Source organism: Penicillium maclennaniae, assembly GCF_028827695.1.
Source record: "Penicillium maclennaniae strain IBT 15551 chromosome Unknown utg000007l:1.0-4884863.0:1.0-4888362.0, whole genome shotgun sequence".
Lineage (NCBI taxonomy): Eukaryota > Fungi > Ascomycota > Eurotiomycetes > Eurotiales > Aspergillaceae > Penicillium > Penicillium maclennaniae.
The window spans coordinates 4,711,192-4,730,911 of NW_026623219.1; the positions used below are offsets into that span (position 1 = coordinate 4,711,192).

A 19,720-nucleotide genomic window follows, 5' to 3' on the forward strand; every position below is an offset into this window, starting at 1 on the left:
ACCAAGCATCGAACATCTCAATCAAATTTCCACGATCCACGTAGAAAGCCGGGAAGAAAAACGGCAAATAAGGAAGCAGACAAACAGAAGACAGAACACCCTGAACGACGGAGAATAATCTAAATGATGACGTTCTTGCGCTCCGCCTGCTCCACCATCTTCACCAGCGCGTCCGCGATCCCGTACGAAAACGCATACCCACCTCCACCAAACCCATAGGCCGACAGGATGGTGCGGTGGTCCTTCTCTTCCGAGTCTCAGCCGAAATCCTCCTCGTCGTGATGGTCGGATTCCAATAATATGGCTCACAGCGTCGTCCGGAGGGTGTTCAGGAACGATGTCTGGCGCAAGTCGATGGGCCCGCGCAATCTCGTCGCGAGCGATGTCCATATTGACGTCGGGAGAACTAGGCAGGAACAATCAGCATACCGATCATAGCACTGAGCCACCAGATTGGGTAGATAAGCGTACAGATTACCTTGTTCCTTGGACCCTCCGAGCACAACGCCCTGGGAAAGAGGTCGAGGAATCACATAGGTGTACTCTTTGCCATTCCGGAAGTAAAGGGTGTTGCAATTTTTCGTACGAAAGAAAACATTTTGTCCTCGTTCGGGGAAGCAGCAGTCGTCCTTCACATCCTCAAGAGTCTTGCTACCCAGGCCGCTGGCGTTGATGAACAAGCGAGAGTCGGGGAACATCTTGTACAGTTCGTGTAGAGAGTCGACACGCTGGCGGATGAACGTGCCTCCAAGGGCTAAGATTTTCTTTTTCAGATACGGCAAGTGCCGCGTAGGATCGGTGACGGGTGTCTCTCGTAGGCCCAGCCACAATTGAAGATTGAGGGATGCTCCGTCAGGTCCAGCTCACGGAACTGAATAGCATGTATATGATCAGTGACCATCGGTATGGGAGCAGAGTAGGGTCCTACCTTGGATACTACCGTTCTCCCCCAGATTGCAGAGTCTGGAGCGGGTTCCTGCTCTACATACTCACGGGCATCGACGACACTGACTCCTGATTCAGGGTCTTGGGCCATCTTGAGCATCACGCGATGTGTAACGGCCTGGTAATAGCGCTGGTCTGCAGTGATGCCGCCTGCGGCATGCCACGCGGCCCCTGCCCAGGCAGATGCATAGTAGATGTCCTGATCTCCAGGAAGGAACTCCGCAACGAGCACAACCGAGAAGCCATGCAGTAGGAGTTGACGGGCCGTTGCACATCCGATAATTCCTGCCCTGAGGATCACAATGGGTTGTTGTGCGAAAGGCACTTGAAAAGCATCGTGGGCACGATAACTTTCACCCATTGTGGAAAGCCCCTAAGCGTTGTAGTCCAACAGATCTCAAGACTTCAGCCGGAGAGAAAATGATATCAGCAGCCTCGGGACCCGGAGAGAGATAAAGGTGATACTTCCATGTGCGTGGGGAAGTTCGGTAAGAGATAATGACAGCCCTTCCAGTCTTTTAAATGACTTCCCGGGTCTGTTGTGACTGGCCTTATGTCGGTAGCATCATCAGGAATCACAGCTAGGCCATCTCCACTATGGGTATAGAGCGCTCCGATCCGACCAGTGGAGCACACTGAACACGGGTGGCGGGCCAAGCCGATGTTGCCCGCGTCGCACTCCCATGTCGTCGGTCCCTTTCAGAACGTGTCCCAACCCTGAATTGCTTCGCTCTTCGCTCTGTTTGGACAACTTTGCAGGATATCTCTCGGCATTGTCCGTATTGAGCGTTTTTCTAGCGGGAAACTCCGACAAATTCTCCAGTTCTTGGAACGAGGACGCGTTGAACCTTGATTTTCAGCCGTTGGAAGGATTCCCGTCCGACCTTCAGGCGCATGCCCGACACACCCGGAACGTGTGTGGGCTTTAGCGTCCCGATCCGCTTTTTTCTTTGCGTCTAACAGCTCTATTGGGTTAAGGGGATCTAAAGCTTGTGCTTCACCTCCTTCCGCCTGGGTTCTAGAGGCTGTTGATCGGATCCCCCCGTGTGGGTTGGACACAGTGATGGATAACGAAGAGGAAAAGCATCACCAGCATCCTTGGTCCCCAGTAGGTCGGACCCCTTTCTTCATCCAAGTTCGCATACGCTCCCTTCCTGTTTCAGGGGCAATCGCTCCCCGTTGGCCCCTCACCCCACTTGATGCGATCGACCAGGTGAGAAAGCCGTGCTTGGCACTTCTGAGCATCTCGCCCGTTTGGCCCCGGGAGGCTCCACGACTTTAAAGTGGCCCATGAGCCGATCCACCTAGCTGCCAAGCTGCTTCTTTGAGGACTGGCATGACCATGACAAATGACAAACAACTGACCGTCTGTTTGGCAGAACATCCCATTGGATCAAATCAGTGATGAAACAATCATCCTTCGCGACCGGGAAGCCGAAGAAATCCTGCCATACGATGCAGACGATTCGCCATTCCCTGAAGTTCGCGCGGTCATTCAGCCGGTCGATGATCTATCCCTTCCGGTCAATTCCGTCCGTATGTGGACCATTGGCCTGGTGTTTGCTATTGTGGGTAACACTTTAATCAAAAGTTGATGGATTGGTCCCAACTCTGACCGGTAGATTTGATGCATTTCACTATATTTAGGTCGGGAGTGGTCTCAACCAATTCTTCAGCCTACGGCAACCTAGTGTGACGATCAGTGCTCTAGTAGCACAATTACTGGCCTTTCCTTTGGGGTGCGCCTGGGCGAAGTGGATGCCCATCGGCGCCCTGAACCCAGACCGACACTTTAATATAAAGGAGCATGGATTGATAACCATCATGGCCAATGTCTCTATTGGCTCGGCACAAGCAACGCAGATCATCGAGGCGGTTGTCAAGTTCTATGACATGCCATCCCATGGCGGATTCGAGATACTCCTATGCATAACCACTCAGCTTTTCGGATTCGGACTCGCCGGCTTAGCTTCCCGCTGGCTTGTCAGTCCGGCGTCGATGCTATGGCCGCAGGTTCTATCAAATGCAGCCCTTCTGACCACCCTACACTCTCGAGAAAATCCCGTTGCCGATGGCTGGACGATCACTCGATTACGCTTCTTTCTCGTCGTGTTTCTTGTGGGCGCTGTCTGGTATTTTGCCCCCGGATATCTCTTCACCGGCCTCAGTACCTTTAGTTTTATCTGCTGGATTGCCCCATCTAACGTGGTCGTGAACCAGTTATTTGGCCAAATAACGGGACTGGGGATGTCAGTCTTGACTTTTGACTGGTCCCAAGTCGTTTACGCCAATCAAAGTCCCCTTTTGGTCCCATTTTGGGCTGGTCTCAATGTCATGGGGTCGTTCGCCTTGTTTTTCTGGTTTATTTGCCCCATTATCTACTACACTAACACGTGGGATTCGGCCTACCTGCCACTGCTGAACTCGAATACCTTCGACAACACTGGTAGCAACTACGATACCGATCGCATCATGAACACCGACGGCACTGTAAACCAGACAGCCTACAGGGAGTACTCTCCTATTTTCTTGCCGGCCGGGTACGCGCTCACGTTTGGGGTTGCTTTCGCCAATCTCACGGGAATCTTTATTCACATTGGACTATATCACGGCCGCGACTTGTGGCGGCAGTGGAATGGAACGAGCAAGCAAGACGTTCACGCTCGCCTCATGGCTGTCTATCAGAATGTGCCTTGGTGGTGGTTTATAGTCGTCACTTTGTTAACCTTCGTGCTCAGCATTGTCACTAATGAGGTTTGGCAGACCGGGCTACCGGCTTGGGCAGTGTTAGCGGCGTTCATACTCCCTATGATCTATTTCATTCCCGTGGGCATCATCAAAGCCCTCACCAATATCAGCAGCAATCAGTTAAACTTGATGACGGAGTTTATCGGTGGCTATGCATTCCTTGGACGGCCCTTGGCCAATATGGTGTTCAAATTCTATGGCTATGTTGCCATTCAGCAAGGACTAGAGTAAGCCTGGCCTTTGTTATTACGCTCCGGTCTGCGCTACATCCATTAACCCATGATAGATTTGTTGCTGATATGAAGTTGGCGCATTACCTGCATATTGCTCCGCGGACTCTGTTCGCTGCCCAAGGTCTAGCCACACTAGTCGGTGCCATTGTTCAGTGCGGAGTCACAGTCTTCATGATCACCCGGATCGGCGGGGTCTGTACCTCCGATGCCGAGGGCAATTTCACTTGTCCACATGGACGAGTTACTTACTCCTCGTCTCTTATATGGGGTATGTTGTTCCTCCTATTTCCTTGTCCGGTTCCCATGTCGTTTCTGTCGTGTTTCTCGCTCAGCAGCAAGCAGGCGCTATTGGCCCCGGTCGTCTCTTCTCCCCGGGTCAGATGTATGGCAACTTGTTATGGTTCTTCCTCGTGGGACCGGTGCTTGTAGTTATCACCTATCTACTCGGTCGCCGGTGGAAAGCTGTCAACTACCTGTCATGGCCGGTGGCTTTCGGTGCAATGAGTCTCGTTCCTCCCGCTACAGGTGTGAGCTTTTCTTCGTGGTGGGTGATCAACGCCATGTTCAATGGCCTGATACGCCGCCGGAAGCCTGCATGGTGGTCCAAGTACAGTATGTCTCCCTCTATCGTTCGTCAAGTCCATTATGTCGATCTAACTGGTGTTCTCTAGACTATGTACTATCCGCTGCACTTGACTGTGGTGTTGCCGTGTCCACTTTGATCATATTCTTCTGTATCATTCTACCCGCTGGCTCCTTGAGCTGGTGGGGTAACACTGTATATACCAACACGGCCGATGGGAAAGGCACGCCGTATAAACGCCTTCCCGCCCGAGGCTATTTCGGCCCCCCGCAAGGAACATGGCAATGATACTAATGATACTGGCATAGAATTGTGCTTCGTTGTCGCTTATCCCACGATCCTTCTGTAGGCGCTCTTTTTGAACTGATTTGTGCATACTATCAACGTTCTAGTGTGTTGCATCTGGGTCTGCCCCTGCAATTTGCGTCGGCAAGAGATTCCCTGGCATATTGTCTCGTGTGAATTCCATTCCATTCAAGTTCTGGCAGACAGAGAGTCTTTCTGCGGAATCTATTCATCTGTTCTTCTTCCTTTGCGATGTTTATCTCGCTCTCATTTCAATCGTCCAGTATCATGCCTTACCCTAAGGCCGCACGTCTTCCGATCAAGAGACATACTTACACCAGAATTGACTTGATCTAGTTAACATTCGGACCATATCCTCTTTGAAACCTCCTATGACCTGTACTCTGGTCACAATTTCCAATTTCTTCCAAGGACCGACCAAAATTCCTTCTTTCAGGTGACGCCCTATCTAGGTCCGGTTCATCGTCAAATGGATTATCGCCGCCATGTTTCTATACATTGTTATGGGGTTCGAAATCCTGAGAGGGTATTATTCAATGGGGCGGAACACCGCAAGCTTCATTTTTCAGCTCCACCACAAGGAAATAAATGCGAATGGCATAAGTTGTCGGAAACAAGCGGGAATCAGACAAATGCAGTCATTGCAAACAAAAGAACTCTTATGGTTCCTTTTCCGCCTCCGTTATGGTCAGCGATCAACGGTGGAGCTTGTGCAACCAAGATGCGGGGCAATCAGATCAACCCTTTCAATCTGAGTGAGCGTGAGGAATCAGAAAGACTTACAAGGGAAGCAAGGACCATTGTACAGATATATCGACTCTTTAATGAGCAAATGGCTCATTTTACCGCAGCGCAAACGACGCAGAGGACAGACCCCTAGCCTCATGGGCCCCATTGAGACAGACGACCCACCTCATCGCCATTGCGATCTTCCCCTTACCAAGAAATACCCGCTGCGCACGGGCATGTGTCCCCTCCTTGCCCTCGTATGGACAACAACGGCAACAGTCTGGCATCATGAGTTCAGCTACGAACACTCTAGACTCTTTGACCACCATCGATACCTGCAGACATCCCAAGGTAAGCCGAAGAAGAGTTAAGACGAGAAGCTAACGGGAAGGGTGAGACGGCCATTACCAAGGGTGAGATATAGGAGACTTTTTGAAACGAAGAAAATTAATGCAGAGCTTGCGCTGGCTTGTCTAAATAGAATCGCGGCCGGTGTTTTTCGCAATACGCGAATGTTAGCCTGGGGTGGGATATCTCGAATTAATATGCTTGTTATCTTACAAGTCAGGATACGGATGTCCACTTGATAATATTGTCATCAGACTTTGACCGACTGGCCGCGTACATATACTTTAGCAATATTCCGATCGTCGCCGGTCATTAAGAATTTCTCGAAGATGACCGAGATCGAGTCGTCCTCTTCAACGGGCGTCATCACTCCCGGATATTCCAGATTCATTGTGTGAATTTCGAGTGCATCGAATTCTTTTCCCACAATGAAATTTCCGATCCTTTCGTCGAGGCCACAAACTTGCGCACCCCCCAAAGTGGCCAAGAAGAATCCCTCTGACAGGGACAAAGCAGGATCTCGGCCGTTAGTAAGTGTCTGCCGAGCATTTGAAACCACAAATGCCTGTTTCATGATTTCCAACATCGAGGAGGAATGTCCGCCGCCACTATCGGTTCCCAGTCCAACTTTGATACCACGTCGCAAATACTCCCGTATTGGTGCAACCATAAACTCTTGCATCGTGGTATTTGAGATTGGGCAGTGGGAGACACCACAGCCAAGCTCCTGGAGGGCAACCATCTCCTCCTCCTCCAAAAAAATACAATGGGCTAGAATAGACCGGTCATTTAGCAAGCCAAATTTCTTGTATAATTCAGCTTCTGTGCGGAAATCTGGAAATAATTGCCGTGTGAACTGAATTTCCTGCTTCGCTTCGTTGAAATGGGTCTGAATATGTAGCTGCGGATGCTCCCGAGCGATAACCCCAAGACCCGATAGAAGTTCTGAATCGCACGAAATGGCGAAGCGCGGAGTCAAGACGGGCTTCACCAGTCGGTTCTCTGGGTCAAGATCCCGAATGTGCCGGATCAAGTCACGCGTTTCGTGAAGCGAGTCATCAATCGAGGAGTCTCGATACCAGTCAGGGGCATTTCGATTCATGTTACACTTGCCCACGAGGGCGCGCTGGCCTTTATCAAAACAGATATCGGCGAGGATGCGGCTCGCTTTGCCATGGCGAGATCCGTAATACGATGCCGTGGTAATCCCTTGCTGGAGAAAGCCTGCCACACAAGAAGAGTATGTACGAAAAGCATAGTCTTGATCCTCGAATTTGGCCTCATGGGCGAATGTGACGTTCTCCAACCAATCCAGTAAGGTCTGCCCACGCCCAACGCCGCGTTGAGTCCACTGTGGTGCATGGTTGTGAGTGTCCACAAACCCGGGACACAGAAATTCGCCACGTCGAAGGCGTTTGATCGGGAAAACGTCGGGCGCATATCCGTTGTCTGAAACGATGGCATTTATCTGGCTCGCCTCCACATCTGGCTGCAGTGCTTGGATCTTGCCCGCCTTATCAACCAAGATGAAGCAATTTTCCAGGATCTGGAGCTCGTTGAGAGAGCAAGAGTGTATCACCGTGCCGTGGAAAGCCAGAGGCAACCCCGATGCCGGCGAGGAATGTTTGTCCAATGTATCCATGAAGGAGAAATGTCTTAGGTGTGGAAGGGTTGAAAACCAGCAAAAGCGATCTCTCCAAACCTCCAGCTGGGCTGCGCGGGGCGGTGATGGGTTGCTGTCTTATCAATGAGGGGTTTGCGTCACAACCAATGATGACCTAGTCACCCCATAGAGAGTTTGTGCCCAGTGATATACTTCAACTGGATCGGGAGATGGCGAGATCGAAGCACTTGACAACCGAGAACTTTATTGGAATTGGGGAGGTATTGCCGGCTAAAGATGCATCGAATATATAGCAGATAGGGTACAACCCGGCGACATTCTGGATCTACGGTTTTGACGCTTGAAAGGCCATGTTTCTATGAAGATGTACCTCGCGCACCCAGCTACATGCATACACACGTAAGGCATATCGTCCGAATGGTATAATGGATTAGAAATGCTCTCTGTTTCCCTTCGACGCATCATGGCATCTCCATGCGGTCTTCAAGACTGAATCTATCGCTCGTCAAAATCGTTGGGTAAAACCTGGCTATTGCTTTGCCATTATAATCTTGGGAAGAATTGACCGCATTTCGTCCGAGAAAGCGAAGCTTAGCCTTTAAGTTGATCAGACCTGCACACTTTATTGGCAATTGGAAGAATAGCCCGAGTGGTAACTCTTGCTCGATTCACGAGCCTTTGGCAAATGTCTTCAGATTTGCTTCGCTGCCATTCCAGAGATCCGAGTCGCCGCCGTAACTATAGGAATCCGAGTTCTGCCAGAAGCTCTGGTATGACCAGCCACCAGGGATGGTACTGATAGAGGTTGCATACTGAGCCAACACTAGAGGATAATCTGCACCGAAGGCAGTGCTACCACCGGTGCAGGTATTCCACCAGTCAGCGGTAGTGTAGATCATAGGGTAGCGACCAGTCTTGCTGTTGTAGGTCTCGCCAAAGTCCTGGACCCATGAAACCATAGCGGCTTCACTCAGTCCATAGCAAGTCGAGCCGGAAGGATTATACTCAATGTCCAGCATACCGGGCAGAGTCTGACCATCATTTGTCCAACCACCCCCGTGAGCGAGGAAGTACTCGGCCTGGGTTGCACCGGAACTGGAGTCCGGGTGGGCAAAGTGATACCCACCTCGAATGAGACCAGCATCGGTGGCCCCCTCATAATGACTGGAGAAGGAACTGTCTATGTAGGTTGTGCCTTCCGTGGCCTGGAAATAATATCAATCGAGGTCTTTTAAGCTGTAGATGAACTGCTGGCGCTTACCTTGATCATAACAAACCGGGCGCCGGCATTATACGCACCGGAGAAGTCGACGGTGCTCTGATAACCAGAAATATCAAAGCCCTGAACCCCGCTGGTTCGGGACTCCAGAAGTCGGGCACTCGCAGCACCAGCTGTAAGAAACAGTGACAAAGTGGCAGTCTTCATGATGAAATTTGGCCTATTATCTTGCAGTGTCAAAAGAATGACAACTTTGAGACGGTAGACGCGGTCCTCAGACAGAGACTTATATCCAAATGTATACTCGACGGATTGTACTGGAGGGACCTATGATTAGAATAGGCATCGGGGTGGGCCATTCCTATTTAACTTGGAAGATTCAGGGAGGGCATCGGCTTCACAAGAGTGCGTATCAATGTCACATGCGACATGGTCAATCAGTCAATCCCCAAACATCAAGCTCGTGGTCGTAATAGGGGATATGGTAGGATAACCCGTCCATCGAAGGCATCTACTAGCCGCACCGCTCGATCCACTCAACCGGGGGACTTTTCAGGTCGGCAGATGGAAGAAGCCCCTGTGGTGCCATAGCAGAGAGTTGAAACAATTATGATAGTGGGGATTCAAGGTCCATGTGAGCCAGTGGCAGGCTTCAGGTGAGTGGCACTCATCTCCTTCGCGGATTCAAAAGCGAAGAATGAGACTAGTTGATTAGTTGCAGAAACAACCCCTCCTCGTTCCTTGCAGATCATCTGCCAAGTTGCACTTTATGAATGTAACACACGCTGTGAAGGTGTTGCCGAGAGTGAAGTGCCACCTCGCACAATGCCACCGGAACAAGTTGATCGGCTCCCGCTAAGCGAAGCGAACTTCCCCCACCTCCGCCTTGGTCGTCTCATCCCCAACTTCTCCGAAACTCATCCCCGCCGCATTCCCCACCCCCTCTCCACAACTGTGGCTGAGATGGACTGCGGTTCTAGCCGCCGTCACCATGAGCAGCACGGGTAACAAGGACTTCCGCGATCAGCTGGGCAAATTCCGTCTCGATTCCATCGGATCTTCTGCCTCTCCGGTCTGGTCGCAACCTGCCCCAGAGTCCACACCCATCCCCGACGGCGCCTCAACGCCACCTTCTCGCAGCAAGCGTGTATCAACGGCCTGCGATTTTTGTCGCAAGCGCAAGAAGAAATGTGACTTCCGCTATCCCAATTGCACTGCCTGCACCCGCGCCGGAGTTCGCTGCACCATCCCACCACCCGGCCCCCAAGCCGCCAATGCTTCGATACCTCGAGACCAGTTGGAGAATTTACAGAAAAGAGTGCGATGGCTGGAGGAGGTAGTGTGCAGGAAATCAGGTATCGCCGTGGCGGAGCTTGCCACGGGGACTCCGGTGGATGGCGAGGGTGATCCGGATTGGTGGTATCAAATCCCCGCGATGATTGCGACCGGTGGGAATCGCCCGTCCACGAATTCCATGCCCAGCCCAGGCAGTGGCGGCTCCTCTGTAACGGCTGGTCCAGCAGGGTCGGAGTCGTCAACGGGAGTAGGCACCGAGCTACCCAATGTGGGCGAGATCTTTCGCGATCAATTGGAGCATCGCAGACCGTCTATGGCGCGTCCGACCTCAGCTCCGCGAGTACTACGTCTGTCATCGCTCGACGAAGCGGAGCGGGTCGCCGAGCAGTACTTTGATAGCATGGGCTACCAGTATCCGTTTATCTCACGTCTGGAGTTCATGAGCCATCTCCGGCATATATATTCTGGCGGTGTGCCATCGCCTGAAGTTCATAATACTTACCATATCATCATCGCGATCTCGCTGTTGATCGGGTCGGCGGGTGCGTCGCAGGCTGTCGAGTTCTACCGTGTAAGTCAGGAGACTTTACCCTTGGCACTACAGAACGAAGACTTGGCCGCCGTGCGGGCCCTGCTGGGCCTGGCGCTATATACGATGTTCGCTACAGCTGGCCCGAGCATTTGGCATGTGCTGGGTGCCTCCATGCGATTGTCAATCAGTATGGGGTTGCACAAAGCTCGCTCCTACGCGACTATGGCAGAGGAAGAAATGTCTAAGCGGGCATTCTGGAGTCTCTACAATTTAGATCGTCTCATCGCAAGCACGCTAGGCCGACCTCTCGCCATTGCCGACGAAGACATCAGTGTTGGTTTGCCACGCGAGCTAAATGATGACGGAACAGAAGCCCCGGGTGCCAGTTCCATGACCATTCCATTGCAAGTCATACGCCTTCGCCAGATCTTTTCGCGCATTTATCGTTACCGTGAGTTGACAATATCCCCCCTATGTCCTCCCTCTCGCGCGCGCGCTATCCAGACTCATGTCCTGACTGGGGAATAGTTTACAGCAGCCTTCCTCGCCTGTCGCCGCAGGAAGTTGCCATCATGCTGGGTCAATTTCGCCGCGAGGTGGACGACTGGCGATTGGCAGCTCCAGTGTATCCATCAGCCCTCCTTTATTCCACCTCATATTACGATTATCTGTACTACACAACTCTACTCCTGATGTATCGCCCCAGCCCGCGCAATCCCACCCCCGACGTGACGAGTATCGTCAGCTGTGGTGATTCCAGCATCCAGGTGATCCGATCATACTGGGACAGCTACTCCGTGGGCAAGCTTAAATGGATTTGGTTGACTCTGAGCCAAGTTTACTTCGCGGGTATTACCATCTTATGGTGCCTGGAGCAGAACGCGCGCTCATTGCGCGAGTCCCGCCCTGCGCCATGGCATCCCGAGGCGCAGATGATGCGTCGTGGCATCCAGGCGGTCGTCGTATTATTAGAGGAATTCGGCAAGCGGCGTCCGGGAGTTGAACGGCTAGCTGAAACATTCCGACATCAGAGCACGATCATCTTCAGTCAAATGGCGTACCAACAGCAGCAACTGGAGCAACAGCAGCAACGACAGCAACAGCAACAACCTCAGCCACTTCTGCCACCCCAACCCCCGGTCACCCTGGCTCCACCACCTCCGCCCCCCGTACCCTTGGCGCCGGTTCTGGATGATGTACTACTGGTCGATGACAGCGGGACGATGCCGATGACTGATCCGCAAATGGCAGAGCAACTGTTTTATTCCTATAATTGGTTTCAAGAGGAAATGGCGAGTTATTATACCCTTTAAGCAATAATTTCCTGATAGATCTGTACCGGTGAGCAGATCCGGCCCAATCTTCTGTATTTTATCTCCCGATTCATGCGATTGCTTTCCACATGACGAAAGAAACCCCACGCTCTTCCCGAAATGATGAAGGTTATTTAATCGGTAAGTGAATGTACCAACTCCCCAACGTCCCTCCAGCGTCTCTCCAGCGTCTATCAAGCATCTGTCCCGGGTCTCAGCATCTGACAAGTTCATGGATCTTATGCACGTGGGGGCGGATGCTGACTTCGGCTTCGCCACCTGTGTGTGCGGCAGCGCAAGGAGCCCGGAGTGCCGAGTGAGTCACCGCCTGTGTCACCGTCCGTCTACTGCGAGAATCACAGGCCTTGTCCTCCGCTGTTTGGCTCAGTATAAGGGGATCTACTGGATGGCAGAATGAATCGTTGAGAATATTTGACGATATCCGTCATTAAGGAAGCTGAAAGTCATCAGGGTTTGTCCGGCTCGGTTTCTCGCTGGAACCAGCATACAAGGTGATGACCGCCCTGTGTGATTGGTTTTCAAAATCTTTAATGTCTCTCAACCAGGAGGATGCTATATCTTCGTACCTCGCGTGCCATCCCCCCGCAGACCAGTCTCTACCCAAAAATGAGCTCCTATAGCGTAAAAGTCGATATGTGGATGTGATGAGTAATATGGCCCGATAAGGACAACACATATCAGGAAACAATTCTGCCGCTCCAGGACAGGGTCGGCAATGGGATCGCCACGGCAGCCCGAAGAGGAAAGATGGCACGCCAATTAACGAGCCTGGGAGAGTGGGTGAGTCAGCAAATCAGTGGAAGCGCGGGGTCGCGGGTCAGCAATTTGGTGTTGAAATCCCGGGGAACCCTGAGATCTCTGCCGCGGCTAAGTGCTAATCCGCCACCCCGCGAAGATGCACACATTCTATATCTCCGACCGGCCGCTACTCGGCTGTTAGAATTGACCGGAAATCTAAGTGTTTGAAGACATCAGGAGATCAATTTTGTCGGCACGTAGTCGCGGTAGCCTTTGTACTGTATTTTTCGGCCACCGTTGCGAATTCCCCCACACGGATAGGGAGCCGAACCATTTGCCGTCGCGGTCCCTTTCGGCTTCCCTCACTATGCAGACTTGCCACGGCTTTCCGGTCCCCAGGTTTTCTATAATAGACCCTCCTACCTCTGCAATAATTCTTCTCCCTTTCTCTTTTAAACTATAGTCTGACCCGCTCTCTCCCTCATCTTGTCCATCAACCATCACAATGTCTACCAGCTCTCGCTTCGACCCCAACTTCACGCCCTATGTCGTGAATGCCATGGGTCCTAAGACCCCCGAACGTGCTCGCGTCATTCTGGGCTCTCTGATCAAGCACATTCACGACTTCGCTCGCGAGGTTGAGCTCACCCCGGCCGAATGGATGCTCGGTGTTGAATTCATCAACTCTATCGGCAAGATAAGCACTCCCATCCGTAACGAGTGTCACCGTATCTGTGATGTGATCGGTCTCGAGTCGTAAGTGTTCACCAAGGCGACCAAAAGAAAAGACAATTAATTTTTTTATTAGCCTCGTTGATGAGATCGCCAACAAGATTGTTACCGAGCAGGGCCTGTCCCCCACCTCCAACGTCATTCTCGGCCCCTTCTGGTCTCCTAACGCTCCTTTCCGCGCACTCGGTGACAGCATTATTCAGAACGAAAACCCCAACGGCAAGGTGACCTATATGCACGGTGTTCTCACCGATATGGAGACTGGCGCTCCTATCGCTGGCGCTGTGCTCGATATCTGGCAGGCCTCTGCCAACGGCCAGTACGACTTCCAGGATCCCGAGCAGACCGAGAATAACCTCCGCGGAAAGTTCACCTCCAATGAGAAGGGAGAGTTCTTCTGGTACTGCTATCACCCAACTCCTTACTCTCTCCCCACCGACGGTCCCGCTGGTGTCCTGCTCAACCTCATGGACCGTTCTCCCATGCGCCCTGCTCACATCCACTTGATGATCACCCACCCCGACTACGCCACAGTTATCAATCAAATCTACCCCAGCGACGACCCCCATCTCGACATCGACTCTGTTTTCGCTGTCAAGGATGATCTCGTTGTTGAGTTCAAGCCCAAGACAAACGACCCCAAGGCCTCTCTCGACCTGGAGTACAACGTCAAAATGGCTCTGAAGAAGCACCACCCCAACCCCAACTCTGCCCCTCCTGTTTCGTCATTCGAGCGCCAGGCCAAGAGCAGCCAGAAGCTCTAAGAAAGGATATCCATTGCGGTTTTTACGGAGTTGATGTATACTTAAGCATTTCATTTTGCATTCCATAGGACATATGATCTCATGACTCGTTCAATTTCTTCTGGAATCATCCCCCCCCACAGACCCATACGTATTTCTGGTGTATTCTAAGTGAAGACTGGCGGGGAAAGTCGAATTGTGTCCTTTCATTCTATGAAGATGGACAGATGGATAATAAGAAAGATAGAGGCTATGGAACTAAATATCATAGAGGCTGATGCGAAATTGGGCTTGAGAGGGGCAATATTTCCAATTCAATGCAAACACACTGGAAATCGGAGGAATAGGACTTTGACCTTGTTCTTAGGCAACTTGTCCCGCGCGCGCTGAGCACCCGCGCCTTGTCGTGGTCAGCTGCCCGATACGGAGCCTTCAAATTGTTGACAAACTGTGTCCAAATTTCCGGAGCAATATGGCGGATCTGATTGCAACGTGAAGAAAAGGCGTGGAGAAAAGGAGTGACGAAGCATCTTTGAGGAGTGAACGTTGTAAAGTACAGAATTTGGAGGTTTTACGTGTCTTCATTGGGTACTAGATTTGAATGGGACTCGGAGTCGGCTTTCAGTCTGACAAGAAGGCGAGTGAATGACGCTTTCGACTTGTTGATATCTCGTTGCATAGCTTGGTAATATATTGACGGAGAATTCCGATTGGTCACTCCATGTGTCAAATCTATGCTACCGCCTCGATATTCTCAAGCCCTGTCCAAGCGCCTCAATCTTCAATTGATTGTGGTGCATAGTCAATCTTTGATTGTTCAATATCCTGAACATTCTCGGGCATCGGCCTGGTCGTTTCATGGTGACTTTGCCGCGTCTTCACAGCCACCCCATAGCCACGAGGCCGCTTTGTGGTAATTACGGTGTCTCACATGGTGAATGCCGCAATCCTGGCATCATGCATGTTCACAGATCTCAAGAAATGTGTCAATGCCAAGATAAGTGAAAGAATGTATGGTCGATATGATTCTCTATCAAGTGGGTGGTCTATGTAGATGCATTTAAGCATGCATACATTTTTCAATTCCGTTCATTTCTCCTAGCGGCGTTGATTTTGACACAGTGTTTAGTGGATACGGAGTCATCCTAACATTTCCAACGCACTTTCGAAACTAGGATTATCCGTCTAGTCTGATTATGTATCGGGGTCGTCGCGATTCCTCCTTGGGACAAGCAAACACCACGACCAACATTTATCACAGTTCATCAACTCCACGAGAGAGGGTATAGTGATCGATTCTATTGCGGCTCTGCATACAAGAGTACAAGCATACGGGAGCAGTGAGCGGCAAGTCCTGAGCCCCCCTAAAACGCACTTCAGGCGTGGCTTTGCGCGTGGATGATGCTCTCATCAGCAGACTAGAAACTTTCATGTGTGGTGGTGGCCTTGGGCGATAAGGAAGATGGGTTGTAAAGGCACGAATTAACGGCCTTAGGCGATGAGGAAGATGGGTTATAAAGGCACGAATTGACGGCCTTGGGCGATGAGGAAGATGGGTTGTCAGTCATTGCTCTCATCTCATTCCATGTTCACAGTACAAGTTAAGTAGATAACATCAACAATGTGACCGGTTGCATGAACATTAATACACCCTCCAATCGTGCATTCTTACGGAACAGCGAGGTCAGGTGCTATCACTCAACATCAACATAGCTAGCGCAAGAGCACTAATCAACGGTGCGAGAACAACGACGCTTTTGTCAAGTTGGATGGAAGGTCTGAACACCAAGAGAAGGCGCCCTTCAGGAGACTGAGTGACTGCTGCCACCTATCACTGGCGCGGAGGCGCTTCAAACTCAGCGGGTCTCGCTAATATCTTCAAGAATAACATCAGTCGCCTTCTCACTGATCATGAAGATGGGAAGGACAATAAAAAATCCAGGAATGCGCGGGAAGACAGATGCATCAACTATCCGCAGGTTCCTCACGCCGCGGACACGAAAGCGAGAATCAAGAACGGCTTTTGGGTCTCCATCTGGCCCTATAGGGCAGGTGCATGAAGCGTGATGACCCCACGCCTCATTCCTGATAAACTGCTTCACCTGCTCTACGGAAGAGACTCCATGGCCAGGTGACTGTTCTACAGGGGGCTCATTATCGAACATTAGGTTCTTGTCCATGATGCGGCGTGCGAAGCCAACGCCTTCAGCGACGGCATTAAGGTCCCGCTCAGACGCCTCTTTCGCGGCCGCACTCGTGCCAAAATAATTGAAATTGATATCAGGCACATCCCGAGGATCGGCTGAGTTGAGCCTGACAGTTCCCTCACGGTTATGCGTGTGAGCCTTGAGTATGGCCCACGTGAAGTGTTTCTTGTCGAAGGTGGCGCGTTCAGAATGCCCAGGATAGTAGCCCTCGAAGAGGGTAGGGCCACCGAAGATGAAGAGATCAGGGTCCCCATCAGCATGTCTGGACTTCTTCACCATGCCAATATTGAGTCCATTTGATAGATAGGGTCCGCACTGGTCCTCCCACTGTCTAAGTGCTGGGTCTCCAGGCTTCCCGAACGTGCACTCTGCTATGTTCTGGAAGTCATCCTGTATTTTGCCGATGACCGGAACCTCGTAGCGGTCCTGCAGATTGGTGCCAACGCCCTGCATATCTTTAACAACAGGAATCCCAAACCTCTCTAACTCGTCTTTCGGACCGACACCGCTTAGCTTGAGGAGCTGCGGTGTGTTAAAGGCGCCCGCCGCAAGGATGACCTCCCGAGAGACGAGGACGCGGTGCTTGGTTCCAGCGGCGGATAAATTTGACCGTGGATCAGCCTTGTACAGGCTGTCGCCTTCGAGGAACTCGACACCAATTGCCTTGGGTGTGTTCCTGATGACAGAATTCTCCTCGAAAAGCACACGGGTAGCGAGGCAGCTTGTCCTGATATGTAGCGGATACTTCTTAGCCGTATTCACGACAAAGTCCCGAGTGCCGCTTCGCTTTGCCTGACTCATGGCCAGAGGTATATGATAGACGCCTTCTGTCACATCCCGATGAGGATCACTAGAATTCACATCCCGCTGCAGGAGTCCAAATAGTTGGACAACTTTGTCAGGTACCAGGCCGAGGATAGTGTTTCCCATGGCAGTAGCAGCAGCGGTGATGATAGAAAGGATATTAGAATCCCGCAATGATAATTCCAGATCAGCGCGGTTTGTATGCAGCCAACCTGTGAAGCCGTGACCAGATGTACCATTTGGAAGATACTCGCAGTGTTCCAGGCGCCTGAAATACTGGCGCATATTCTTCGGGTTCCACGAAGTGTCGCCGGTGACATTGGCGATGTTTGACCAATCACTCTCGTGGGGATAGATGGTGATCAAAGCATTGTGTGCCGAACAGCCACCAAGCGTTCCTGCGCGCGGGTAGAGGATACCTTTCGGCTTCGATCCGCTTGGTGGATTCAAGCCGACATACGATTTTCCTGCGGTTGTCTCCCACGTCATTTTCCAGTCTTGCGCCGCAAGGGTCTCGTCCGCATAGTGCTTGACGAAATAGTCCCAGCGCATTTTCTCGTCCTCTGTGGACAGGAAATGAAATCCTGGAACCTGCTGGTGAATGTTGGATCCCTGATCATCCCCTGCTTCGAGCAGGAGAACTTTATGGCCATTACGGGCGAGATTTGCGGCTAAAGGTCCACCACCGGCGCCTGAACCGACTACGACGTAGTCGTAACCTTCAAGTATGTCGACTACCTCCTCGGGAAACGCGTTCTTTAGGTTTGTGAGATGTTCGCTCATGGCTGCATGCGCAATCTCGGAAGTTTATTTTTGACGAGCCGCATATCCTCAGATTTAGTCTGCGAGTGTGCTTTATAACCTTCTGTCAGTATGGAACAAGGCTGACTAACTGAAAGCTCGAGAGCGTCATCCTCGTCAGACAACCAATCCTCAACACAGCCCATAGGGTTCTGGTGCCGCGCAGCTTTTTGTGAAGGTCAACGAACCTTTCCATGAGTCTCTTCTCTGACAGCGTCTGGTCATTGGCCGTCCAGGGAGAATGAATCACTTCGAACCAGCTCGAATAAAATCAGATTTGGACCGGAGACGCTACTAGTTTTATGCTAGTTCCATGGGACGTTGCAAACGTTCTTTGGCTCAATCCTTCAGCCTCTTGGGATCCTGGGAGATTGACACTATTATCTCCAGCAACTCCTTTGCAGAAAGGAGTCCTGCTTCTAGTGTAAAAGTTTATGGAAGATGGAGTTGGTTAGTCTTGTATATATCTATACTCTACATATTATTTTCGTTTCTCAAATAACCGGATGTTCCGCCAGCTTGGGAAATAACCAAGTCAACTAATACCCACGCTCTCGTGAAGCCTTCGCTCGTCAGCCGCACCACCCATTTCTTCTACCAATACAACATGATGTAATTATTACCCGACGGCTGAATTGAGGCATTAATGGACGAAAAGACCTAAGTCTATTAACTCCAAGAGGATTTAGACCCTAATCTAGAGCGTTGGTGGCGCTGCGGCGTCGCTGTTCCTGTGTATTGTCGTTCTTTGCATGACTCATCATTATGACATAAAGCTTTTCTACTTAGTTCTATGATCCGTGCTGGATCTGAAGAAATAATTCCAAGAAGATTTAGACCCTAATGTAAACTGTTGGTGGTGCTGCGGCCTCGCTGTGACTGCGTACTATTTTCTTTGCATGACTTGTAATTATGACGTCATACTTATGAATAGTGCATAACACCCACGGGATATATATCAACATTGTCCCTCATCTCTCATATCGAACAGTTGCTTCTACAGTCATTCAATAATATACTACATCTCATACGTCAACTGCAGAGCAGCTATCGGCCCATCCACAACGACACGTTTTATAAACCCCAAATTCGTACGCCATGATTCGTGCTCCTCGCATCTTGCCATCTGATCCAGCAACACTGCTGCTGATGGAAGGTGACCCCCTTACGGTCCAGCCGCAGCATTCCCATCGCCCCGGTATGTACGACGATCCTGGTGCTATTACACGAGGTAGCTCGCAAATTGAATCGATTGTTCCGAACGTTCCACCGAGTGGCCCCGGGTGCGTAGAATGCGAAGCTGCCAATGAATGGTGGTTCCATCTACGTCGTTGTGCCAAGTGTGGACACATTGGCTGCTGTGACACGTCTCCGTCACAGCACGCCTCCACACATTCTATGTCCACGGGACATCCTACCATTCGCAGTTTTGAGCCTGGCGAGGATTGGTTCTTTGATTATCGCACGGAGGAAACGTTTCTAGGCCCGCCCTTGCAGTCACCATCACACCATCCACTTAGCCAGCCAGTACCCGGGCCCAGAGGAAGGGTGCCACTGGACTGGGAGAGACACTTGCATCTATGATGAAACCGCGTCTTTTTAAAGTTGGCAGGATAAAAACCACGTAAACCAGTACTGTCCTGATCTCGCTGCTTCTTTACACTTTACGGTCCTCATTCAGTCACTCCAGTAATTCCCAGGTCTTGTTATATGTCATATAAGTCGATCTTTATACTCTATTGTCAATTGTAGTGAACACCACACTATAATTCTTCGCCCGATCCAATGTTGGCCTATC

The 19,720-nt window shown here is 51.1% G+C and overlaps 8 protein-coding genes across 8 annotated transcripts; 4 read left to right on the forward strand and 4 right to left on the reverse strand.

Moving 5' to 3' along the window:
* Window positions 1-119: 119 nt before the first annotated feature.
* On the reverse strand, window positions 120-1,306 carry N7477_008962 (FAD-dependent oxidoreductase; the record flags this gene model as incomplete). Its single annotated transcript, XM_056970624.1, has 4 exons — window positions 120-245; window positions 310-406; window positions 472-811; window positions 868-1,306. The coding sequence occupies 4 exons, from the start codon at window positions 1,304-1,306 to the stop codon at window positions 120-122; spliced, it is 1,002 nt and encodes a 333-aa protein (XP_056820656.1).
* Window positions 1,307-2,008: 702 nt separating this feature from the next.
* Window positions 2,009-4,797, forward strand: optF (uncharacterized protein; the record flags this gene model as incomplete). Its single annotated transcript, XM_056970625.1, has 6 exons — window positions 2,009-2,053; window positions 2,325-2,513; window positions 2,593-3,920; window positions 3,980-4,194; window positions 4,269-4,538; window positions 4,598-4,797. The coding sequence occupies 6 exons, from the start codon at window positions 2,009-2,011 to the stop codon at window positions 4,795-4,797; spliced, it is 2,247 nt and encodes a 748-aa protein (XP_056820657.1).
* Window positions 4,798-6,142: 1,345 nt separating this feature from the next.
* Window positions 6,143-7,534, reverse strand: N7477_008964 (putative guanine deaminase; the record flags this gene model as incomplete). The annotated part of the gene is made up of 1 exon (XM_056970626.1): window positions 6,143-7,534. The coding sequence occupies one exon, from the start codon at window positions 7,532-7,534 to the stop codon at window positions 6,143-6,145; it is 1,392 nt and encodes a 463-aa protein (XP_056820658.1).
* A 650-nt stretch (window positions 7,535-8,184) lies between these two features.
* N7477_008965 (lysozyme) lies at window positions 8,185-8,942 on the reverse strand (the record flags this gene model as incomplete). The annotated part of the gene is made up of 2 exons (XM_056970627.1): window positions 8,185-8,721; window positions 8,778-8,942. 2 exons carry the CDS (start codon window positions 8,940-8,942, stop codon window positions 8,185-8,187), a joined length of 702 nt encoding a protein of 233 aa, XP_056820659.1.
* A 784-nt stretch (window positions 8,943-9,726) lies between these two features.
* N7477_008966 (putative C6 transcription factor) lies at window positions 9,727-11,876 on the forward strand (the record flags this gene model as incomplete). The annotated part of the gene is made up of 2 exons (XM_056970628.1): window positions 9,727-11,014; window positions 11,092-11,876. 2 exons carry the CDS (start codon window positions 9,727-9,729, stop codon window positions 11,874-11,876), a joined length of 2,073 nt encoding a protein of 690 aa, XP_056820660.1.
* Window positions 11,877-13,140: 1,264 nt separating this feature from the next.
* N7477_008967 (putative catechol dioxygenase) lies at window positions 13,141-14,131 on the forward strand (the record flags this gene model as incomplete). The annotated part of the gene is made up of 2 exons (XM_056970629.1): window positions 13,141-13,391; window positions 13,444-14,131. The coding sequence occupies 2 exons, from the start codon at window positions 13,141-13,143 to the stop codon at window positions 14,129-14,131; spliced, it is 939 nt and encodes a 312-aa protein (XP_056820661.1).
* A 1,835-nt stretch (window positions 14,132-15,966) lies between these two features.
* N7477_008968 (GMC family oxidoreductase) lies at window positions 15,967-17,904 on the reverse strand (the record flags this gene model as incomplete). The annotated part of the gene is made up of 1 exon (XM_056970630.1): window positions 15,967-17,904. The coding sequence occupies one exon, from the start codon at window positions 17,902-17,904 to the stop codon at window positions 15,967-15,969; it is 1,938 nt and encodes a 645-aa protein (XP_056820662.1).
* A 1,116-nt stretch (window positions 17,905-19,020) lies between these two features.
* On the forward strand, window positions 19,021-19,506 carry N7477_008969 (uncharacterized protein; the record flags this gene model as incomplete). Its single annotated transcript, XM_056970631.1, has 1 exon — window positions 19,021-19,506. One exon carries the CDS (start codon window positions 19,021-19,023, stop codon window positions 19,504-19,506), a length of 486 nt encoding a protein of 161 aa, XP_056820663.1.
* Between the last annotated feature and the right edge of the window lie 214 nt (window positions 19,507-19,720).